General features: G+C 44.7%; 1 protein-coding gene across 1 annotated transcript in view; it reads left to right on the top strand.

Annotated features, from left to right (window-relative positions):
• LOC120034711 (F-box only protein 41-like) overlaps nt 1–26,409 on the top strand; it is a 78,006-nt gene that overhangs the window by 20,745 nt on the left and 30,852 nt on the right. The window contains exon 3 of the mRNA XM_038981318.1: nt 18,743–18,959. Within this exon, the coding sequence (XP_038837246.1) occupies nt 18,743–18,959 (217 nt within the window). The remainder of the gene's footprint in view (nt 1–18,742; nt 18,960–26,409) is intronic.

Here is a 26,409-nt window from a genome sequence, read left to right as displayed (position 1 = left end):
TGGGAGGCAGAGAGAGGCTGGGAGGCAGAGAGAGGCTGGGAGGCAGAGAGAGGCTGGGAGGGTAGGAGAGGCTGGGAGGCAGAGAGAGGCTGGGAGGGTAGGAGAGGCTGTTTTTTGCATTCGAGAATATAATGAATCGGTTGAAAGGAGAGTCTTGATTTTGTCATTGCATTGACAATTATCTGTCAAATGAGATGAGTCATTCTATTGACTAGGGCTGTGACAATACCAATATAGCAAAAAAGATTCCATGGCAAAAACAAAACTCTTTAGTCCTTTTAAAAACCTGCTGTATATAAAATACTGTGTGCTATAGATTGGAAAATAAATAAATACAATTGACTCATTTGAATTTGAATGACAACATAATGTTTGTTTCCAACATTAGGGCTGTTTTCCTAAAGAATCCGATTCTTATTTTGATTCCTTGCCACGATACTAATGAGTATCATGATACTGGTATTGTCCCGGCCCTACTATTGACCGTAGGACTACATTCTATACGACAAAACACACCGCAAAGACTAACTACTAAAAGCAGCAGGTGGCCGCTGTGTGTTAGCGATAACCTGCTGGGTGTCGACGTACAGTGACGCGATTCGACATGTTGTATCGACGGGAAATGAATAGAAAATGATGGCAGATATTTCTACTCAGAGGCGATAGGACAGCTAACCGTTGCTTTTAACCGTTTTGTCGGCACGATGTGTTTTGTTCTTATTATTTTGGGAGCATGGAAGCACCAATAGTAGAGCACCTGGATTGGGGTTTCTTGGAACGCAAGAACCTCAGGGAGAGAAGGCTTTGTAAATGGGTCGATGAGCTTCATCAACATGATCAAGGCATACTGACTCTTTGTTGTTGTCCTTCCTCGTGCACACTCTATATTCTCCAGCTTGTCTGCATTCTCCATCTGTCGCTCACTCTCTCTTTCACTGTCTCTCCTTTATTCTATCGCACTCTTCTCACCTCATCCTCGACAGGCTGCTGCTTCTCTCTCTTTGTCTCTCTCTGCCCCTCCTCCCTCCCTCCTTCCCTCTGTACAACGTGTTCTCTCTCACAGTTCAGTATCATTCAATAGATCAGGTGTACAAACGTGTGTGTGTGCAAAATGTGTGTGTGCATGCAAGCGTTTGTTCCATGCATACGTGTGTGTGTGTGTGTGTACGTAAAAAAAACCACACATCTACTTAGTCCCATCCAGGTGACTAAGTAGAATCCATAATAGGCGCTTGTCACTTGTCTGAGCGACACAAAGCCACAATTTATAAAAGGTATTTTCTATCTGTCAGTCATGCATGCCTTTTAATGAATTATTTCACCCCATGAATATTAATGCTGTATAATATTGAATTAATAACCGGTGATTATGACGGACTGACCAGTGATAATTAACATATAAACATGATCACTTTAGAAGATCATGGCTGCGTCCATAAATGGCACCGTATTAAGGGCACTATTTTTGGTCCTTAGGGGTCTGGTCAAAAGTAGTGCAATATATAGGGAATAGGGTGCCATTTGGAATGACGACCATGTCTTATTCATCGTGGCTGTTGTGGCTTGTTGGACCCTTGGGTGTACATAGCGAGTCGGGTTGTGTCCTAAATGGCATCCTCTTCGATATGTACTGCACTACTTTTGACCAGACTCCCAAGGGTCCTGGTCAAAAATAGTGCACTAAATAGGGAATAGGGTGTAATTTGGGACAAGACCCCTTTGTCGGTCTCATCTTCAGTGACAGTGGTTGTCTGCAAGCTAGCGTGACTATTCCTTAGCTCCCCTTATCATGGTCATTAGCCCTAGATGAATATATACTAGATCCTGTTCATGTAAACTCAGCAAAAAAAAGAAACGTCCTCTCACTGTCCATTGCGTTTATTTTCAGCAAACGTAACGTGTAAATATTTGTATGGACATGACAAGATTCAACAACTGAGACAAACTGAACAAGTTCCACAGACATGTGACTAACAGAAATGGAATAATGTGTCCCTGAACAAAGGGGGGAGGGGGGGGGGTCAAAATCAAAAGTAACAGTCAGTATCTGGTGTGGCCACCAGCTGCATTAAGTACTGCAGTGCATCTCCTTCTCATGGACTGCACCAGATTTGCCAGTTCTTGTTGTGAGATGTTGCCCCACTCTTCCACCAAGGCACCTGCAAGTTCCCAGACATTTCTGGGGGGAATGGCCCTAGCCCTCACCCTCCGATCCAACAGGTCTCAGACGTGCTCAATGGGATTGAGATCCGGGCTCTTCGCTGGCCATGGCAGAACACTGACATTCCTGTCTTGCAGGAAATCACGCACAGAACGAGCAGTATGGCTGGTGGCATTGTCATGCTGGAGGGTCATGTCAGGATGAGCCTGCAGGAAGTGTACCACATGAGGGAGGAGGATGTCTTCCCTGTAACGCACAGCGTTGAGATTGCCTACAATGACAACAAGCTCAGTCCGATGATGCTGTGACACACCACCCCAGACCATGACGGACCCTCCACCTCCAAATTGATCCCGCTCCAGATTACAGGCCTCGGTGTAACGCTCATTCCCTCGACGATAAGCGCGAATCCAACCATCACTCCTGGTGAGACAAAACCGTGACTCGTCAGTGAAGAACACTTTTTGCCAGTCCTGTCTGGTCGAGTGACTGTGGGTTTGTGCCCATAGGCAACGTTGTTGCCGGTGATGTCTGGTAAGGACCTGCCTTACAACAGGCCGACATCATGTCTCTCTGTAGCGCTGTCTTAGGCTTCTCACAGTATGGACATTGCAATTTATTTCCCTGGCCACATCTGCAGTCCTCATGCCTCCTTGCAGCATGCCTAAGGCATGTTCACACGGATGAACTAGGACCCTGGGCATCTTTCTTTTGGTGTTTTTCAGAGTCAGTAAAAAGGCCTCTTTAGTGTCCTAAGTTTTCATAACTGTAACCTTAATTGCCTACCGTCTTTAAGCTGTTAGTGTCTTAACGACCGTTCCACAGGTGCCTGTTCATTAATTGTTTATGGTTCATTGAACAAGCATGGGAAACAGTGTTTAAACCCTTTACAATGAAGATCTGAAGTTATTAAAATTTTTACGAATTATCTTTGAAAGCCAGGGTCCTGAGAAAAAGGGACGTTTTTTTGTTGTTGCTGAGTTTAGTTTCCCCCTATCTTTATTTCCACGAACAACCACAGTTTAAATCATTGTCGTTTGGCGGCTTTTACATTTCTATCTGCTTTTATCCCTTTGTCCTTTTTGTTCCTCCCTGCTTCCCCTCTTCCTTGGGACGCATCATTATTCTTCAGTCAGCATGACAGTCTTTTCATGTCGCAACGCCAAAGGATAACATGATCTCCTTTTGAAAGCACCGTTGAAATACGCACCCTGCAATATCTCGATGCCTCCCACTCCATCATTGTGTGTTAGCATAATGATTAGCATTTCCCAATAGAATGCACTGCTGTTCAGGCTAGCAACGTTAGCCTGAATTGTAGCATTAGCATATTAGCCTTCTGTAGCATTAGCATATTGCCTTCTGTAGGTCAACAAGGGGAATGATTAGCATTAGCATTCAGGGAGGGTGCCTGGCTTGAACGCTACTGGACGCCCATCCACTTAACCTGAGTGGATTTAGCAGCAGATTTATGTGCAAAGTCTAATCTCATTAGTCCCTGGTCCTCTGCTCACCTCATTGATTACCAAAACATGAATTTACATCCTATGATTACTAATTAGGCATTTGTACCCTGTCTGAAATCATCCTGTTAGTAGCACATGGGGATGTTTGACACGTACTCCTCTGCCTTAAGTGTTGCCGCTTGCGCCGCTGAATAGGTAGCTTTTCATTTAGCGCCCAATGCTAAGACGCTTCGGTAGGGCGGTCGGGTGCGCTAGCAGGGCAGATGTCCTGGGCTTGAGCCTCGGTGTGAGCCGAATCAGGAGGAAGTGGTACTTGCTAAGGAAGCATTGTGACGTCCTTTACATTAGCATGTGACATACTCCCATTCGATCCTTTTAGATACATAGCATTTTCATCTTGGTCCCTGCAATGCTAAACACAGTAGTTCAATAGATACACTGAGTGTACAAAACATTTAGGAATATTGAGTTGCTCCCCCTTTTGCCCTCCTGTTCCCTCAATTCTGTTCCCTCAATTCGTCGGGGCATGGACTCTTCAAGGTGTCGAAAGCATTCCACAGGGATGCTGGCCCATGTTGACTCCAATGCTTCCCACTGTTGTGTCAAGTTGGCTGGGTGTCCTTTGGGTGGTGGACCGTTCTTGATACACACGGGGAAACTGTTGAGCGTGAAAACCCCAGAATTTGGCAGTTCTTGACACATTTAAACCGGTGCGCCCTGGCACCTACTACCATACCCTGTTCAAAGGCACTTAAATATTTAGTTTTGCTAATTCACCTTCTGAATGGCACACACATACAATACATATCTCAATTTTCTCCAGGCTTAAAAAAATATTATTTAACCTGTCTCATCCCCTTTATCTACACTGATTGAAATGGATTTAACAGGTGACATCAATAAGGGATAATAGCTTTCACCTGGTCAGTCTGTCATGGAAAGAGCAGGTGTTCCTAGTGTTTTGTGCACTCTGTATTTTATTGCACATGTGAAGAAAGCAAATCTTGCAAATTGTATTTCCATTTAAAAGACCTTCCATTTATTTATAGATAATCAGGATGCATCCCAAATGGCAACCTATTCCCTAATTACATTTGAGTCATTTTGCGGACACTCTTATACAGAGCGACTGACATTTTTGTACTTTTTCTACTGGTCCTCCATGGGAATCGAACCCACATCCCTGGCGTTGCAAGCGCCATGCTCTACCAACTGTATTGTACTACATACTTCACATTCATATTCTTCTCATTTTATTCAATCATTCTCTCTTGTTAAAGCACATTGACTTCTGCAGTCGATTTGCACCTCTAGTGTATAGAAGGCAACATGAAATTGGTCTGTATCTGGCTGTGGTTCTAAATATCAGTAAGAACTCGACGGACACTACAAAAGCTTCAACCAAGTTTATTCACCCCTATATACAGTGAGGCAAAAAAGTATTTAGTCAGCCACCAAATGTGCAAGTTCTCCCACTTAAAAAGATGAGAGAGGCCTGTAATTTTCATCATAGGTACACTTCAACTATGACAGACAAAATGAGGAAAAAAAATCCAGAAAATCACATTGTAGGATTTTTTATGAATTTATTTGCAAATTATGGTGGAAAATAAGTATTTGGTCACCTACAAAGAAGCAAGATTTCTGGCTCTCACAGACCTGTAACTTCTTCTTTAAGAGGCTCCTCTGTCCTCCACTTGTTACCTGTATTAATGGCACCTGTTTGAACTTGTTATCAGTATAAAAGACACCTGTCCACAACCTCAAACAGTCACACTCCAAACTCCACTATGGCCAAGACCAAAGAGCTGTCAAAGGACACCAGAAACAAAATTGTAGACCTGCACCAGGCTGGGAAGACTGAATCTGCAATAGGTAAGCAGCTTGGTTTGAAGAAATCAACTGTGGGAGCAATTATTAGGAAATGGAAGACATACAAGACCACTGATAATCTCCCTCGATCTGGGGCTCCATGCAAGATCTCACCCCGTGGTGTCAAAATGATCACAAGAACGGTGAGCAAAAATCCCAGAACCACACCTAGTGACCTAGTGAATGACCTGCAGAGAGCTGGGACCAAAGTAACAAAGCCTACCATCAGTAACACACTACGCCGCCAGGGACTCAAATCCTGCAGTGCCAGACGTGTCCCCCTGCATAAGCCAGTACATGTCCAGGCCTGTCTGAAGTTTGCTAGAGAGCATTTGGATGATCCAGAAGAAGATTGGGAGAATGTCATATGGTCAGATGAAACCAAAATATAACTTTTTGGTAAAAACTCAACTCGTCGTGTTTGGAGGACAAAGAATGCTGAGTTGCATCCAAAGGACACCATATCTACTCTGAAGCATGGGGGTGGAAACATCATGCTTTGGGGCTGTTTTTCTGCAAAGGGACCAGGACGACTGATCCGTGTAAAGGAAAGAATGAATGGGGCCATGTATCGTGAGATTTTGAGTGAGAACCTCCTTCCATCAGCAAGGGCATTGAAGATGAAACGTGGCTGGGTCTTTCAGCATGACAATGATCCCAAACACACCGCCCGGGCAACGAAGGAGTGGCTTCGTAAGAAGCATTTCAAGGTCTTGGAGTGGCCTAGCCAGTCTCCAGATCTCAACCCCATAGAAAATCTTTGGAGGGAGTTGAAAGTCCGTGTTGCCCAGCAACAGCCCCAAAACATCACTGCTCTAGAGGAGATCTGCATGGAGGAATGGGCCAAAATACCAGCAACAGTGTGTGAAAACCTTGTGAAGACTTACAGAAAACGTTTGACCTCTGTCATTGCCAACAAAGGGTATATAACAAAGTATTGAGATAAACTTTTGTTATTGACCAAATACTTATTTTCCACCATAATTTGCAAATAAATTCATAAAAAATCCTACAATGTGATTTTCTGGATTTCTTTTTCTCATTTTGTCTGTCATAGTTGAAGTGTACCTATGATGAAAATTACAGGCCTCTCTCATCTTTTTAAGTGGGAGAACTTGCACAATTGGTGGCTGACTAAATACTTTTTTGCCCCACTGTATATATATATATAGTTGAAGTCGGAAGTTTACATACCTTGGCCAAGTACATTTAAACTCAGTTTTTCTCAATTCCTGACATTTAATCCTGTTTTAGGTCAGTTAGGATCACCACTTTATTTTAAGAATGTGAAATGTCAGAATAATAGTAGAGAGAATGATTTCTTTCAGCTTTTATTTCTTTCATCACATTCCCAGTGGGTCAGAAGTTTACATACACTCAATTAGTATTTGGTAGCATTGCCTTTAAATTGTTTAACTTGGGTCAAACGTTTCGGGTAGCCTTCCACAAGCTTCCCACAATAAGTTGGGTGAATTTTGTCCCATTCCTCCTGACAGAGCTGGCCTAATTGCTCGCACACGCTTTTTCCGTTCTGCCCACAAATCTACTATAGGATTGCGGTCAGGGCTTTGTGATGGCCACTCCAATACCTTGACTTTGTTGTCCTTGAGACATTTTGCCACAACTTTGGAAGTATGCTTGGGGTCATTGTCCATTTGGAAGACCCATTTGCGACCAAGCTTTAACTTCCTGACTGATGTCTTGAGATGTTGCTTCCATATATCCACATCATTTTCCTGCCTCATGATGCCATCTATTTTGTGAAGTACACCAGTCCCTCCTGCAGCAAAGTGCTTCCCGTGCTTCACGTTTGGGATGGTGTTCTTCAGCTTGCAAGCCTCCCCCTTTTTCCTCCAAACATAACAATGGTCATAATGGCCAAACAGTTATATTTTTGTTTCATCAGACTAGAGGACATTTCTCCAAAAAGTACGATCTTTGTCCCCATGTGCAGTTGCAAACCGTAGTCTGGCTTTTTTATGGCGGTTTTGGAGCAGTGGCTTCTTCCTTGCTGAGCGGCCTTTCAAGTTATGTCGACATATGACTTGTTTTACTGTGGATATAGATACTTTTGTAACTGTTTCCTCCAGCATCTTCACAAGGTCCTTTGCTGTTGTTCTGGGATTGATTTGCACTTTTCGCAACAAAGTATGTTCATCTCTAGGAGACAAAACGCGTCTCCTTCCGGAGTGGTATGACGGCTACGTGGTCCCATGGTGTTTATACTTGCGTACTATTGTTTGTACAGATGAACGTGGTACCTTCAGGCGTTTATAAATTGCTCCCAAGAATGAACCAGACTTGTGGAGGTCTACAATTTCTACAATTTATTTTCTGAGGTCTTGGCTGATTTTCTTTTGATTTTCCCATGATCTCAAGCAAAGAGGCAGTGAGTTTGAAGGTAGGCCTTAAAATACATCCACAGGTATGCCTCCAATTGACTAAAATGATGTCAATTAGCCTATCAGCAGCTTCTAAAGCCATGACATAATTTTCTGGAATTTTCCAAGCTCTTTAAAGGCACAGTCAACTTAATGTATGTAAACTTCTGACCTACTGGAATTGTGATACAGTGAACTATACGTGAAATGATCTGTCTGTAAACAATTGTTGAAAAAATTACTTGTGTCATGCACGAAGTAGATGTCCTAACCGACTTGCCAAAACTATAGTTTGTTAACAAGAAATTTGTGGAGTGGTTTAAAAAACAAGTTTTAATGACTCCAACCTAAGTGTAGGTAAACTTCTGACTTCAACTGTATATATATATACTGTATATACCCCAATCTGGCTGAAGTCTCCTTCTCTCTAAACATTACATCTTTATTGCTAGGCAGGAAGTTTAGTGATACGGTCAATAAACTGTTCCTTCTCCCTTAATGTGACCTGACCTGACCTCGACCCCCTTCATCACTAATCCACGGCTCTCCACCCCTATCAGTGCCTGCCAACGTGATCGTTTTCCCTGCACTCAGTACATTCCAAGCTTAACTGCACCCACCAAATGCATTCCTCCTACAGGTAACCATTAACTTCTGGTGTAGACCCAAGACTATGGCACCCCTCATGTCTCTAGCATAACTAATGATTAATCATATTGAAAGTTCAGAAATCCGAACCCATCAGTACCCCCTTTTTTGAACATTTGAGATCATACTGTTTAACATTACATAAACTTTGAAATTACTTATAAAATGGACAAACGAGGATAATAAAACCAGAACAAAAAATGAACATGATTAACATTCACAGTGAGGTTTACAAACTCGGAGACTTGTGGCCTCTGTTCTATAGTCACACCATGCACACTCTCATTTCCATTTCTCATAGAACACTGATAATAACGTGACCGCTGGAGCTGTCGACTTCTTCCATTTCAACTTTCTCCTTCTGGTTCCTCAGAGAGGGATAGCGCAAGACTTGAAAAGCAACGAGAAACACATAACAGTATTAACAATGTGGTAAGCTATGCCTAATTATGTACGCAAAGAAAAACCAAAGTCTGATAACGTGACAATTCCAACTCTCTCTTCGCCCTGACAATGCCTTCAGGATACTTTTCTGCTGGATTCCACAAAAATGAAGGCCCTAAACCTCCTCATGCTTTCACCCAGTCTTCACCCAGCAGGTTAAGAGTTATAAGAGGTGATCCCAAGCCAACATCATTTTCACTTTGTTTCCCATCTCCTTCTTTCTCCATTGCCACCAGATAGGCACATCACCCGATAGGCAAGCGCGTAGCCCTAATCAATGCTACATCCTCTTGAGGTAACTCAGCACTTTTCACATCAATGCCTCCAGAAGTACAATTAAAAGTCCAGAGTACAATTACCCCAACATCTATCCTTTTTATATGATGACCATGAAACTAGCATCCGATGGCATTATATCAGGCACACAGCGCCCTTTCATCTTGGCATGGTGAGGCCGACGGATACTATTCATTGTGTCTGCATCCTAAATAGAGGCCCACAGTGGAGGTGTCATAGTACCCATAAAACCTAGCGGTCAAAAGGTGCTAGAGATGACGTGCAGGAGCTTGCAGGGATTTGTAGTCTTCCTTGATGTCTACTTTTATGCTAATGAGCATTTTCAAATCTGATAGTTAATAGAGCTTAAGTATATTGATAAGTCACCTTGTCCGAGAGAGATTTACGTGGTTATGAAAATGTCACGTCAGGGTAAACCTACACGAAACACAGCCCTTGTTTGTAGTGTTTCTAAAATCCCTGATGGGGATTAAAAATGTATGGAGGGAAAAAACGATTGGAACCATTTCCCTGTTTTACCGCTAGATTCTATGGGTATTATGATTCACACTGTGGTACTCTATGGCACCATTATTCCATTCATAGTGCACTACTATGGGCCCTAGTCAAAAGTCATGCATTATGAAGGGAATTAATGGTATCAATTGGGGTGCAAATGTAACAGTATAACTTTAAACCGTCCCCTCGCCCCGACACGGGCTCGAACCAGGGACCATCTGCACACATCAACAACGGTCACCCACGAAGCGTCGTTACCCATCGCTCCACAAAAGCCGCGGCCCTTGCAGAGCAAGGGGAAACCCTACTTCAGGTCTCAGAGCAAGTGACGTAACCGATTGAAATGCTATTAGCGCGTACCCGCTAACTAGCTAGCCATTTCACATCCGTTACACAAACACTGTAGAGATGCAACTAAATACACGGTCAGTTCCACGCCATACTAATGTCTCTAACATGCCCTTTTATCTGCCCTGTAGTGTGGATAACCAGAGAGGTTATCACTAGAGGACTTGCCATCTGAGACACTGTGTTCCTTATGGAAGTCTATTATATGGTGTGCATATACTGTATGGTGCAACTGAGTGTGGGAGGTAGGTGTGTGTGTGGGGGTGTAATATTGGAGTGAGAGAGACTGAGAGCTAGAGATAAAAAAAGGGTAAAGCATATGGAAGAGGAGAGGACAGGTGAGGAACAGAGAGCATGGATTCACAGAAGCGCTATCCTTTTGTAGTTCCATCCTACCAACCTGTAAACAGGTGGCCTGACCAGCTGTTCCACAGCACCGTGTCACACACTGACACCACTTCACCCCCGACGTCTTGTCTAGGTCTGTGCCAGTCAGATATAGGGTAGACCTGTTTCCTAATAACACACACGCTCTGACACTCTCACACACACACACACAGTCACACAGCTATGTCTTACTATACTTGTGAATTTTAGTTGGTTTACTTTTCTTGTGAGGACTTCTGGTACTCGCAAGTATAGTAAAACGTGTACACACACGCACGCCCTAGTGTCCCAGTAAGGTAAGTCCCAGGACTGCAGGAGACCTCCATTTCAACTCCCCCAGTGCCGGTGTGAACATGTTGGGCTTATTTGTTGACTTGTTCCCCCTGTCTGGAGGCGCTTGTTTTGGAAGGAGACGATGAGTCACGCCTCGAAAGAGAGGTGTGTTTTAATTAAGGTTGACAACAGGAAACCAACACATCTCGGGGTGTCTGTCTGTCCATCTGTCACCTCCTCTGGCTCTCTGTGTGTCGGTCTGTCTGTCTCCTCTCTTGCTTCTTCCCTTTGGCTCTTTCGATCTCTTGGTGTGTGTCTTTTGGTGTGTCTTGTCTGTCTGTCTTGTTCTCTTTCTAAATGTCCGCCGGTCCGTCCGTCCGTCGGTCCGTCTGTAAGCCCGTCCGTCTGTCGGTCCGTCCGTCTGTCGGTCCGTCAGCCGCCCGTCCATCAGCCAGCCCGTCCGCCAGCCAGTCCGTCAGCCAGCCAGCCAGGCAGGCGGTATAGTGCATTAATGCAACACTTCTGGGGAGAGAGGGAGAAGAGAGACTTTTCAGTTTTGCCCTTCGCCCGACACTCCCAGAGGATTGGAGTATCTATCTTTCTAGCCCAAGGTCTTATTTGAGCCTTGTCAGTTTGGTCAAGCATGGACTGAGATGCATATAACAGTGAGCTGGGCAGAAGAGTTACATTGTAGTCCCGCTTTCTATCCTTTACCTTCATCACTGTCAAAAACAATGCTTTAGAAAAACCTCGACCTCATCCAGCTTTACTGTACTGCATCATATCCTTCAGTATGACATTTTCAAACACATTTCTCCACTAGTGCTTCTCTGTATTGGCGTAGCTAGTGCATAACCAGGAGCCATCAGCAATGTGAAACACAGTGGAAATGAATCATTCTGATATGCTGGGTCATCTGAGACCTTTGATACACACGTGTACCTACTCCCGGAGTGTGGATCTGTCATGGACGAATGCTCTGCTGCTCTTCGGAAACCCATCTGGTGGGTCAGCTGCAGAGGCAGGGTTGCCTGAGCACACACACGTTAGATCTGCGTTTCCCGAACTCAATCCTCAGAACCCCAAGGGGTGCATATATTATGTATTTTTTTGTTGCCCTAGCACTACACAGCTGATTCAAACGATCAACGCTTGATGATGAGTTGATTATTTGAGTCAGCGGTGTAGTGCACATACTGTACATGTTGAACACACATACTGTACATGTTGAACACACATACTGTACATGTTGAACACACATACTGTACATGTTGAACACACATACTGTACATGTTGAACACACATACTGTACATGTTGAACACACATACTGTACATGTTGAACACACATACGCACTCGTACAATCAGTCGAACGCTCACCTCTAATCCAATTTGTGGTCATTCTCCTCTCCTTCCCTCTACTCTATCAGGTGGGTCTGCTCTAGACTGTGTGGTGTGTGCGTGTGCGCGTGCGTGCTAGCCCCTCCAACCTACCAGACCACTACAAATAAGTATTCACTGCAACCATTCAACACCGGTATCTTTTACCCCCAAGCAAAGGAGATTTTTCTTTTCATTCAAATGACAGTCACTTTTACTTTTTTTCCCATCACAGCCTAGTGTATAAAAAGCTTTATTTGAATAGCCAGATGAAGTGCACAGAAAAGGTACTCAAAAAGGCAGATACATTTTTTGTTGTTGAAATATATTGTAACGCCTATCATCTTTGGATAAATGTATCATGAATACCAATTATTCTTTAACAGTATAATCCAACTCTACTACCAGTCTGTCTCCGTGACAAAATGGCACCCTATTCCCTACGTAGTGCAAAAGTAGTACACTATATACAGAATGGGGTGGCATTTGGGACACGTGTGCTTTTCCTTTGCACATTCAATTTGCCAATTTACATTTTATTTAACACATACCCTTCCCTCATCTCTTATTCAAGGCTGACAAGGTAGCCCACAATCCCTCTTGGATTTGAAGGCAACCCACAATCCTACAGCACTTTCTAAGAGAGGATTCAGTGTAGCTATTCCCTCCGCAAGGCAAGTATAGAGACACAAAGTGGAGTCGCAATTCAACGGCTCAAACACGAGACGTATGTGGCAGGGTCTACAGACAATCACGGATTACGAAAAGAAAACCTGCCCCATCGCGGATATCGACGTCTCGCTCCCAGACAAATTAAACAACTTCTTTGCGCGCTTTGAGGACAATACAGTGCCACCGACACGGCCCGCTACCAAAGACTGTGGGCTCTCCTTCAACGTGGCCGACGTGAGTGAAACATTTAAACGTGTTAACCCTCGCAAGGCTGCCGGCCTAGACGACATCCCTAGCGCGTCCTCAGAGCATGCGCAGGCTGGCTGGTGTGTTTACGGACATATTCAATCAATCCCTATCCCAGTCTGCTGTTCCCACATGCTTCAAGATGGCCACCATTGTTCCTGTTCCCAAGAAAGCTAAGGTAACTGAACTAAATGACTATCGCCCCGTAGCACTCACTTCCGTCATCATGAAGTGCTTTGAGAGACTAGTCAAGGATCATATCACCTCCATCCTACCTGATAGCCTAGACCCACTCCAATTTGCTTGCCGCTCCAATAGGCCCACAGACGATGCAATCGCCATCACACTGCACACTGCCCTATCCCATCTGGACAAGAGGAATACCTATGTAAGAATACTGTTCATTGACTACAGCTCAGCATTCAACACCATAGTACCCTCCAAACTCGTCATTAAGCTCGAGGCCCTGGGTCTCAACCCTGCCCTGTGCAACTGGGTCCTGAACTTTCTGACGGGCCGCCTCCAGGTGTTGAAGGTAGGAAACAACATCCCCACCGCGCTGATCCTCAACACTGGGGCCCCAGAAGGGTGCGTTCTCAGCCCTCTCCTATACTCCCTGTTCACCCATGACTGCGTGGCCATGCACGCCTCCAACTCAGTCATCAAGTTTGCAGACAACACTACAGTGGTAGGCTTGATTACCAATAACGACGAGACAGCCTACAGGGAGGAGGTGAGGGCCCTCGGAGTGTGGTGTCAGGAAAATAACCTCTCACTCAACGTCAACAAAACAAAGGAGATGATTGTGGACTTCAGGAAATAGCAGAGGGACCACCCCCTATCCACATCAAAGGGACAGCAGTGGAGAAGGTGGAAAGTTTTAAGTTCCTCGGTGTACACATCACGGACAAACTGAAATGGTCCACCCACACAGACAGCGTGGTGAAGAAGGCGCAGCAGCGCCTCTTCAACCTCAGGAGGCTGAAGAAATTTGGCTTGTCACCTAAAATCCTCACAAACTTCTACAGATGCACAATAAAGAGCATTCTGTCGGGCTATATCACCACCTGGTACGGCAACTGCACCGCCCTCAAGTGCAAGGCTCTCCAGAGGGTAGTGAGGTCTGCACAACGCATCACCAGGGGCAAACTACCTGCCCTCCAGGACACCTACACCACCCGATGTCACAGGAAGGCCAAAAAGCTCATCAAGGACAACAACCACCCGAGCCACTGCCTGTTCACCCCGCTATCATCCAGAAGGCGAGGTCAGTACAGGTGCATCAAAGCTGGGACCGAGAGACTGAAAAACAGCTTCTATCTCAAGGCCATCAGACTGTTAAACAACCATCACTAACATAGAGAGGCTGCTGACAACATACAGACTCAAATCACAGGCCACTTTAATAAATTGATTTAATAATGGTATCACTAGTCACTTTAAATAATGCCACTTGAGTAATGTAGGATATGTAAACATTATTAATCTCATATGTACAGTATATGCTGTATTTTATACCATCTATTGCGTCTTGCCTATGCTGCATGGCCATCGTTCATCCATATATTTATATGTACATATTCTTATACAATCCCCTAACATTGTGTGTGTGTGTGTGTGTGTGTGTGTGTGTGTGTGTGTGTGTGTGTGTGTGTGTGTGTGTGTGTGTGTGTGTGTGTGTGTGTGTGTGTGTGTGTGTGTGTGTGTGTGTGTGTGTGTGTGTGTGTGTGTGTGTGTGTGTGTGTGTGTGCGTGCGTGCGTGCGTGCGAAGGTTGTTCTTGTGAATTTGTTACATTACTTGTTAGATATTACTGCACTGTCTGACTAGAAGCACAAGCATTTCTCTACACTCGCATTACCATCTGCTAACCATGTGTATGTGACAAATACAATTTGATTTGATTCAACTCTCAGTGTAAACCAGATTATTCATTACAACATATATTATACATTGTTATGTATTTAGCAACCTCTCGGTCACCCTCTGTGCTCAGGGTGCGTCCCAAATTGCACCCTATTCCTTTCATAGCACACTACTTTTGCCCTGGGCCCTGTTAAAAGTAGTGCACTTTCTCTTTTCCTTTGACGCCCGTCACATCCCAGAATAAAGAGGAAAATCTGCTCCAGCCACTTCCAGACTCCTGTATCGGGTTATGTGTGGATTTTGACCTCTCTTTGATGTTTTGAGGGTGGCTGCTGAAATCATTGTGTGTGTGTGTGTGTGTGTGTGCCCTTATTGACACGTCCTCCCACTGCCTGGAGGTAAGGGACAATGTGGCGGTGACTGTGGTGGCATGCCTGACTCCTGATCTCTAGTTGTGATAATGAAAACAGAAACAGACAGTGTGAACACACACACACTGGAAGGAGGACGGGAGCGAAGATGAATCATTAGAACGCTGTTGGCGGAACACACGCAACATAAATGCACACTCCTACACAAACCATAGGTATACAAATAGGCAGGTGTGAGATTTGTGTTCGTGCCTGTCGATTTCAGAGTGAGAGGACGAGTGAAAAGGAGAGAGGGAGAGAGAGGAAGAGAGGGAGAGAGAAGCTCATATAATGTGACTGGAGCCATTTTAGCAACAGGGGAAATGAAATCCTCTCTGGGCTAGTTGAAGATTCACTCATTAGCTTTTCTATCTTACTCAGCATGAATGAGATGAGTAGAAATAGTGTCTCAAAAGAGGGTCGGAAGTGTATTAAAATATACGACTACCCTGAGATGAGCTCTAAGCCCATATCATTATGATGTTATTGTCAAACCTCAAACTACTGCGCAAACCCACTAAAGTCCCGTGTGTGTGTGACTGCGTGTGTGTGTGACTGCGTGTGTGTGCGGAGTCAGCACGACTCGGTTTATTTATTTACACAACCATATGATAACCACATCTTTCATTTTGATCAAACACTTCGTCTCATCCTAACCTGAAGAATCTCATTTTGGAATGTCTTTGGCCCCCAAGACAGACACTTCATTTCACCAGACGCCAAACATCTCTCAAGTCTAGCCTCTTCCGTTTTTATAGAACATGGCACCCTATTCAGCCCCCTATGGGCCCTGGTCAAAAGTAGTGCTCTATAACGGGAATAAAGTGCCATTTGCGATGCATTCATAACTGGAGCGTTAAACTTCACTCAGTAGTTCATTTGCTCCCGGAAAACCAACAACAAGCCAGCGGTAGTAGGACCTTGCGCGCGTGTGTGTGTGTGTGTGTGTGTGTGTGTGTGTGTGTGTGTGTGTGTGTGTGTGTGTGTGTGTGTGTGTGTGTGTGTGTGTGTGTGTGTGTGTGTGTGTGTGTGTGTGTGTGTGTGTGTGTGTGTGTGTGCCTTGTTTGGATTTTCTGAAGAGATTGTTTGGACAGGAGCGGCTGCTGGTGTTTAAAAGGACAGAGACGTGGTATATGCAGGCGCACACACAGATCCACACACCACAGAGAGAAGGGAAGGAAAAATGGCTTGTTTCACTCCCGGCCCCAGGGAAGTCTTGCAGAATGCAGGTCCACATAAACAAGCATAACAAAACAAAGGAGGAAGAGGGAGCGAGAGAGAGAGAGAAGTAAGGGGGAGAGAAAAAAGACAGAGAAGAGAAGCAAATATGAAAAAGATTCAGCTGTGAACAGTATCTGTGTGGAACTAAAACGTAACGCATGTTAATTGTATGTATAAAACTGGGACAGCGAGTGTGATCGCATTAATCAGGCTGTGATGTGTGTTTGTGTAGGAATGTGTGTGTGTGTGTTTTGAAGAGATGGATTCCTTGTGCCTGCAGATACAGTATACCACTAATCTGTATATATGCATCTGCTATACGCAGTACTTTAGGGTCAACATTACCCCCTGGTAGGTGTGTGTGTTGAGTACAAAGATGTGCCCAGAAGGTCTCAGGTACAGTACTTGAAATGATCCTATACTTGTATCCATCAGTGTCCATATAACACTATTGCGGGAGTAAATTATTCTACCGGTAGGTCACCTTGTTGAGATTACAGTGATGGTCTGGGGGGGGGGGCGGGGGGTGGGGTATCAATGTCTGTGGCACCTCAGCAGGAGATTCCGTGACATTCGTCTGTCTGTCTGTCTCTGTCTGTCTGTCTGTCTGTCTGTCTGTCTGTCTGTCTGTCTGTCTGTCTGTCTGTCTGTCTGTCTGTCTGTCTTAAAGATGGCACAAATCTTCATGTCCAGCTCCTCTGTACTGTATGTTCTATTGGGTCCATTGTTACACAAGTGCAGTATTTTACATTTTCGTATTTGACCCAGGTCTGGTATGCGTGCACCTAACCATCTGGTTTCTGTCCTCCCGTTGGAAGGGGTGTGTGTTTTGTGGTGTGTATGTGTGTTTTTTGTATGCCCCAAACCACCCATTCTTCCCATATGTTCCCAGGGAGTTAGGTCGCCCAGTTAGTGTCAAACGTAGTGTACTCTCATCCACTAACCTGCAGCTTATAAATTAATGAATTATGCAACAGGTGGGTCTAATCCTGGTTGCTGATTGGTTAAAACCGCATTCCAGTCGTTGTCTATTCCACAAGTTACCACCGGCTAAGGCTATGATGCAATACACTCTCATCAGCCCAACCAGGCAATTTATAAACTTAATCTCCGCTGTAAAAAAATTATCTAGACATCATGTCCCCTTTCTTTTTTAGACTAGAATTTGGTTTTCAACAGCAGCAATTTCTATAAAGCCTGATGTCTGTCTCTGACCTTTTCAATATTAAAATTTGATCTCCACTGTCCCAGTTGAGGATTAACGTGTCAGGATGAGACATCTTTTCTCAGCCAGTCGAAACCGTGAATAAGCATAATATTTACGGATACATACAAAGAAATGTCAATAGAAGAACAGGTCAAACAAAACGAAATGCAGCTAGTTTGCTGTATTTTCAGTTTCAAGTGATTGTGTTGTTGGCACCTCTGAACATTGTCCTGACGAGTGAGCACATTTTCTATGCCGGGCGAAATCGCTCATCATTAGCTCATTGTAAATGTCACTACAAATAAATGTCACTAGAAAACAGCTTGAACAAATGCAAATGCAGCTACTTTTCTGTTATTCTGTCTGCGCTATTTGACATGACTGTAAGTTAGCCGTAGTTGGCTAGCTAGCAACCAAGGGATATGAACGTTGCCAGGCAGCATGGCAACAGAACATTAGAACGAACGACTTGGATATAGAATAAAAGACGTCATGACTGGGTCGCGTCTTTGGCAACCTAACCGATAGAATGAACGACCAGCCGGCTTGGGTAGCAACCGTAGATTTGTGTCGGGACTATATCTCGTGGAAGGAGGAAATAGTATGAATAAATTCATAAAAATAACCTCATACCAATATATCCTCCAAATACTGGCTCCTCTGGCATTGTCAATTAAATGCCTGTACGCTGATGAATGCTGCAACAGTTAATATTGATGTTAATAGAGCAGTTAATATTGCTTATTGTTGCCCAATAAACTGCAGGACCATTCATCAGTGTGCAGGTATCTATCTAAATTTCATGAGGTTGCACTGCTAGCCCAACTCCCCTGTGTGTGTGTGTGTCTGTGTGTGTGTGTGTGTGTGTGTGTGTGTGTGTATATGAAATATGGTGCTTTTTGGGATGTAACCTATGTGTGCTTAAGCACACCAGTAACCATCTGTCTCCTCTCCTCCTGATTCACCAGGGAGGTAACCCAGATAGACCAGTTCCTCCAGGAGACGGCGGTGCGGGAGGCCAACGCCAAGGTGCGCCTGCAGCAGTTCATCGAGGAGCTCCTGGACCGTGCCGACCGTGCCGAGAAACAGCTGCAGATCATCAGCAGCTGCGGGACCACGCCCAACGGCAGCATGGGACGCTGCAGCCTGCCCGGCTCCAACAAGGCCTCCAACAATGGACGCCAGGTGAGCTGATCTAAGACCAGTTTTGCTTTTGATTACACAAATGGTTAAGGTAAGCTGACTCTAGATCTGTAGCCTGCTAGGCTCCAAAAGGGCAACAAATGCGAAGTGATCTGGAGTTGAGAGAGGAAGTTGACCATATAGTAGACAAACAAAAGTCTGATTTGTGAGGGCAGCCTAATGGTTAAGGGTTGTGAAAAGTAAGCTGATCCTAGATCTGTGTCTGGTGATCTGGAGTGGAGAAGAAGTTGACCTAGATTCTGATCTGAGGTCAGATTTGTGTGTGGGAACCTGATATTTAAGATTGTAAAGGTAAGCTGATTAAAAGACTGTGTGTGCACGTGCGTGTGCGTGTGTGTGTTTACTGAATAGAATAGTTGTACGTCACAGGAGGCTGCTGAGGGGAGGACAGCGCATAACAATGGCTGGAACGGAGCGAATGGAACGGCATCAAATGCATGGAAACCATGTTGGATGTATTTGATACCAATCCACCCAAGCCGTTACCTCCCCAATCAAGTTTCCACCACCCTCCTGTGTTGTACATTCCTTTTAATATAGTCCTTGCATAATTTAGTCAACATTACATAAGTCACTTATATAATTGGTTCTACAACTGCATATCTTACTTCCAGTCCAAATAAATGGGGTCATTTTTTGGGGTGATATTGGTGTCTTTTAAATGATCGGTGACGAAAATAAATAAATGATTTTGGAGCGACATGAAAACAGACAGTTTGATAATCTAACCTGGCATGTGGATGTCTGTCTGAGACCCAAATGGCAACGTATTCCCTACATAGTGCACTACTTTTGACCAGAGCTCTATGGGCCCTTTCAAAAGTAGTGCACTTTATAGGGAATGGTTTGCAATCTTATCACTTGGGCTATTAGAAACGGGCTAGGCGGGCGTGTTGTGATACGTGTCGACTCACCACAATTTTGCTTTTAATTTGATCTGGGACGATAGTGAGTGTGTGAAATATTTATTAAACAGAATGGCAGAGCGATGGACTGTGAATAGCGGAATTGGACAGCGAAGGAGAAGAGGTGTGTGTGTGTGTTGTGTCCGCTGGTCATGTCACCACTCTTTCTTCATTTACCTCAGAGGCATAATTGGTTGTCTAGGTGTTAGTCATTACTACATTACTATTACTATAATAGGTGTTAGTCATTACTGTTTTTTGGGATAGAGATGCACACAGCTTTAATTTAAATGCTAAATAGGTTTTAGCTAATGATCAGGTATTTTGATTACAGGAATCAGTAGTGTCTGACTCAGGGTTACCCTTGAGGCGTGAGGAAATTCTGTGGGGATGTTTCACAATTTCCTCACGCCCTTAGATATGATCTGAAACCTAAAATATTGTATTGGTATTGATTACATGCAGAAAAGCTACAGGAGAGGTAATGATAATATGTTCCATTATTATAGACCAAAACAAGGTAGACATTGTGATACATTTTACTGAGCTCTCCCCTGCCATTTCCAATTCTAAAGTGTCATTTATCCAAGTCTTGTTAGTGAGAAAGAAGGGGCCGGTTTCCATCCATTTCCCTTCCATCTATCGTTTCCATGGAGACACCAGTGGCTCTACTTGTTCTAGTCGTCCAGGTCAGGTGACCGCGCAGTAGCTGGTCTCTGATTCGTCTCAGACACCACATATTCTATCTCTCCCTCCCTGTTATCTCTCCCATCTCTGACCTCTCCCACAGTTGACGGAGTTAAGTGAGTGTGTGTCTCCCGCGCCGCCCAGATTCCCCACCATTGACCAGGCACAACCTGCATCCCATCAAGCTCATTCATTACCCAGCCTGATGTAGCCTAGCTAGGCTTCTGTCCCAACTGGCACCCTATTCTCTACGTAGTGCACTACTTTTGATCAGATCAGATGTATCTGGTCAAAACTAGTGCTCTATATAGGGAATAGGGCGCCATTTGGGATGCACACCCTAGTCTCCGTTAGTGCTCGAATTAAGTGGCTACATTGTCAAACATTTTACAGGGTTTGCACTTGACCTGTGTTTAAGAGGCTGTTAGACTGGCAGTGACTGGCAGCGGTGTTGTTAGGATGCTTTTGAGGCTTGATTTGTATCCACCGTAGTCGTCTTGTTTGTCTTCTTGTGCTTATGAGTCGTTGTTTTCAGCGTTCTTGTGTCTGTGGCTAGGATATTATTATATTATAGGACATTTGGCATGCTATGGACACCAGAAAATACTGCATGCTGGCGCACCGGCACATTGACCATCCACGGATGCCCCTATCTCTGCCATTCCTCACGTTCCCCTCCCTCCCTCCCTCCCTCCCTCCCTCCCTCCCTCCCTCCCTCCCTCCCTGCGCGACACACACACACCTCAGTACATCTGAGATACATGGGAAGCCACTGTAGGGAATTTGCTTGAAGGGAGGAAGAGAGAAGGGAGGAGAAGAGCGAGAGAGTTTGGGAGAAGGAATCTACAGAGGGTAGTGAGAAAAAGGGTGTGGTACTGTAGATTAAGGTATTGGTCGAGAGGAGGAGAGCGGGATAGAGGTACAGTCCAGTAGAGAGACGGGAGACGGTGTGAGTTCCTATACGGTAGATGAAGGGAGGGGAAGAGACATGGGAAAAAACAGAGGGAAGGAAGATAAAGGGAAATGTGGCAGGCCCACGCCCAAAGCCTCCTGAATATCTTCGGCTCCTTGTGTAAAAGAGGGGGATTGCCAACTATCCTTCCGTTTTCACACTCTGTCTGACCAGGGTGGTCAAAAGTAGTGCAATACATAGAGAATAGGGTGCCCTTTGGGACGTAGTCGCTCTCTTTCAGATAGCTGTGATTACACTTCCTTAATGTCTGCCAACTAGCTGCCATGTTTTTAGAGCCTCAGCCAATCACAGTTAATTATCCCTGAACCTCAGACATCACTCGCATACAGGAGCTTTGTAGTTTCCTCCAGTGTGTGGGTGTGTGTGTGCGTGCGTGAGAAGTGAGTATGTGTGTTGGAGCTATAGACTGGACTCCCACGTTTCTCTTTTTTCTTCATTCGTCAATACCTTTCATGATAGCAGAATGACTGTTTTTCCTTTTGTTATTGAAATGGTGAATTCAACATTTTATCAAGCAAAGCCTTTTTTGAAAGTCACTCTGATCCACTCCCACTCATTTCGGTCGTTTGTTTGGCTAACTAATTGGTCTCGATGGTATGGTACCGTTGTGTGAAGTTGACATGCATAGTGCCATTTTCAAAATGGTGGACAGCCAATGTTGATGGAGATGATGAACGAGGGGGAGTCTGCTGCCGTGTCGAACATGGCGGTAACATTTGATCATGATGGAAACCAAAACGAGGGTAGTCTATGGTGATTGGGCTAAGAGTGGCTGAGGGGAGGGATTAAAGAGCTTATGTTCGGTAATGTGTTATTCTTATGTGATTGCGGTATATAAAAGTACCATGTATATGTAAAATATACACTGCTCAAAAAAATAAAGGGAACACTTAAACAACACAATGTAACTCCAAGTCAATCACACTTCTGTGAAATCAAACTGTCCACTTAGGAAGCAACACTGATTGACAATAAATGTCACATACTGTTGTGCAAATGGAATAGACAAAAGGTGGAAATTATAGGCAATTAGCAAGACACCCCCAATAAAGGAGTGATTCTGCAGGTGGTGACCACAGACCACTTCTCAGTTCCTATGCTTCCTGGCTGATGTTTTGGTCACTTTTGAATGCTGGCGGTGCTCTCACTCAACTGGTAGCATGAGACGGAGTCTACAACCCACACAATTGGCTCAGGTAGTGCAGCTCATCCAGGATGGCACATCAATGCGAGCTGTGGCAAGAAGGTTTGCTGTGTCTGTCAGCGTAGTGTCCAGAGCATGGAGGCGCTACCAGGAGACAGGCCAGTACATCAGGAGACGTGGAGGAGGCCGTAGGAGGGCAACAACCCAGCAGCAGGACCGCTACCTCCGCCTTTGAGCAGGAGGAGCACTGCCAGAGCCCTGCAAAATGACCTCCAGCAGGCCACAAATGTGCATGTGTCAGCATATGGTCTCACAAGGGCTCTGAGGATCTCATCTCGGTACCTAATGGCAGTCAGGCTACCTCTGGCGAGCACATGGAGGGCTGTGCGGCCCCACAAAGAAATGCCACCCCACACCATGACTGACCCACCGCCAAACCGGTCATGCTGGAGGATGTTGCAGGCAACAGAACGTTCTCCACGGCGTCTCCAGACTCTGTCACGTCTGTCACATGTGCTCATGTGCTCAGTGTGAACCTGCTTTCATCTGTGAAGAGCACAGGGCGCCAGTGGCGAATTTGCCAATCTTGGTGTTCTCTGGCAAATGCCAAACGTCCTGCACGGTGTTGGGCTGTAAGCACAACCCCCACCTGTGGACGTCGGGCCCTCATACCACCCTCATGGAGTCTGTTTCTGACCGTTTGAGCAGACACATGCACATTTGTGGTCTGCTGGAGGTCATTTTGCAGGGCTCTGGCAGTGCTCCTCCTGCTCAAAGGCGGAGGTAGCGGTCCTGCTGCTGGGTTGTTGCCCTCCTATGGCCTCCTCCACGTCTCCTGATGTACTGGCCTGTCTCCTGGTAGCGCCTCCATGCTCTGGACACTACGCTGACAGACACAGCAAACCTTCTTGCCACAGCTTGCATTGATGTGCCATCCTGGATGAGCTGCACTACCTGAGCCACTTGTGTGGGTTGTAGACTCCGTCTCATGCTACCAGTTGAGTGAGAGCACCGCCAGCATTCAAAAGTGACCAAAACATCAGCCAGGAAGCATAGGAACTGAGAAGTGGTCTGTGGTCACCACCTGCAGAATCACTCCTTTTTTGGGGGTGTCTTGCTAATTGCCTATAATTTCCACCTTTTGTCTATTCCATTTGCACAACAGCATGTGAAATTTATTGTCAATCAGTGTTGCTTCCTAAGTGGACAGTTTGATTTCACAGAAGTGTGATTGACTTGGAGTTACATTGTGTTGTTTAAGTGTTCCCTTTATTTTTTTGAGCAGTGTATGTATATATAGCTGAAAAACTGTAAAAACCAAAAAAGATATGTGTAGTCAGAGTGGCGGTGGATGGGTTAGTAAAAATATATAAATTAGAACTATTTGATCATGATGGACATGACGTGGACGTACCACTATGATTTATTGATTGTCAAGTTCCCTCTTCCTGGTGCAGCCCCTTGTTGATACTCCATCGGGGGGTGGATCTCAATAGTGTTAAGGGGTTTCCTTTGTCAGACGGTTATTGTCATGTAAAAGTACGCCAGGCTCAATGTAATTTACCGTTAATTAACATAAACACAAGGGGATTCATCAGAGAAAATGACTTTACCCCGGTCCTCAGCAGTCCAATCCCTGTACCTTTTGCAGAATATCAGTCTGTCCCTGATGTTTTTCCTGGAGAGAAGTGGCTTCTTTGCTGCCCTTCTTGACACCAGGACATCCTCCAAAAGTCTTTGCCTCACTGTGCATGCAGATGCACTCACACCTGCCTGCTGCCATTCCTGAGCAAGCTCTGTACTGGTGGTGCCCCGATCCCGCAGCTGAATCAACTTTAGGAGACGGTCCTGGCGCTTGCTGGACTTTCTTGGGTGCCCTGAAGCCTTCTTCACAACAATTGAACCGCTCTCCTTGAAGTTCTTGATGATCCGATAAATGGTTGATTGAGTTGCAATCTTACTGGCAGCAATATCCTTGCCTTTTTGTGCAAAGCAATGATGACGGCACGTGTTTTCTTGCAGGTAACCATGGTACACAGAGGAAGAACAATGATTCCAAGCACCACTCTCCTTTTGAAGCTTCCAGTCTGTTATTCGAACTCAATCGGCATGACAGAGTGATCTCCAGCCTTGTCCTCGTCAACACTCACACCTGTGTTAACGAGAGAATCACTGACATGATGTCAGCTGGTCCTTTTGTGGCAGGGCTGAAATGCAGTGGAAATGTTTTTGGGGGATTCAGTTCATTTGCATGGCAAAGAGGGACTTTGCAATTCATTGCTATTCATCTGATCACTCTTCATAACATTCTGGAGTATATGCAAATTGCCATCATACAAACTGAGGCAGCAGACTTTGTGAAAATTAATATTTGTGTCATTCTCAAAACTTTTGGCCACGACTGTATGGTATGTTATCTGGCTATGTGTCATGTTGTAGACTTGTTCATTTAGCTGTGCCAGTCCTGTGCCATTATTTTATATTTTATGATTTTATAATAAGAAAAATGTAATTGAACTTCGCTGAATAAGATCGAAAGGATATTTTTCACATTCCATAGCGAGTGCGCAAATGAAGTGGCTATGTTGAGCATTAAAAGTGATCATTTTAAACAGGTCCTATATGCTAGATTTCAAGTTATTTGGCAACTTTTTAATTGTGAATGATCCAAACCTTAGAATGTCTTAGAATCAAAACATATATGGGCTGCATGGTGTGACGATAGGCTATTGATGATTTTAAGGAAGTCACAAAAAATGCTTTCGCTCTCTTCCTTGCATTCAGGCTGTGCACGCCTTTCTCTGATTAGTTTAATTTAGAATGGCCCAAAAATGGCCAGGGTAAAAAGTGTCATCCGTATGCACTCGAATAGCGAATGGAGGTCACTTTTCCGCCTGTTCGTTTTTCAATCGTGCCGGATAGGCTACTCTGATTATTTCACTCCATGCATAAACCACTGTTTGAGGAGCATGCAGCTTTTGGCTGCTCAACAGGTGATATTCCGCCCAAACTCTGTATGCCATGGGCTCTCCAACCCTGTTCCTTCAGCTACCCAGTGCTTCATTTGGGAAACCAAGTGAAATCCGTTCGGGAACATCGACAGTAACATGTTTTCACAACACATATTTAAATATACTGTTGACAGCCACCCCCCCTCTCTGCACGCTCGAGAAAGGAATGAGGGAGAGGAGGAGATGGAAACTCACGGTGGTAAGGTATTATATAACTAAAAGGTAGTGTGTCAGCCTATTTAATTCTGAAAATATTTTAAATATCCCCTACTACTAGGATGATCAAAATCCGCTATACCGTAGGCTAACTCTGTAAGCCGCATCGCCAAGGCCCCGTACGTTCTCTCTCAGACTCGTGGAATGGAAAGCGGAGCATAAGGTAACCAGGATCCATAATAATACGGTCCACACTCAAAGGCGATTTACTAGAATTTGTTTCATTTTGCAGAATAGGCTAGACCGTTCTGGTTTAATCATCTTCTTTAGAAAGCGCTGTCCATTTCATTGTAATGCTTTGAAACAACATCCGCAACGACCATGTTTTCCACTCCGTGTCTTTCTTCAAACTGCTCAGTCCCAGTGAGGTGAGTTTGAAAAGCACGATACTCTTTTGATGATAAGTGTTTGATGTGATTTTCGATTTCATTTGCGTTGATGTCCGAGTGGTTAGAGGGACAATAGAGCCCGGAGTACCAGGCCATTAGCGACCCGA

This window comes from Salvelinus namaycush, chromosome 42, assembly GCF_016432855.1.
Source record: "Salvelinus namaycush isolate Seneca chromosome 42, SaNama_1.0, whole genome shotgun sequence".
In the NCBI taxonomy this organism is placed as follows: domain Eukaryota; kingdom Metazoa; phylum Chordata; class Actinopteri; order Salmoniformes; family Salmonidae; genus Salvelinus; species Salvelinus namaycush.
Note: the sequence above shows the minus strand (reverse complement) of the source record. Positions and strands in the feature narration are given on the sequence as shown.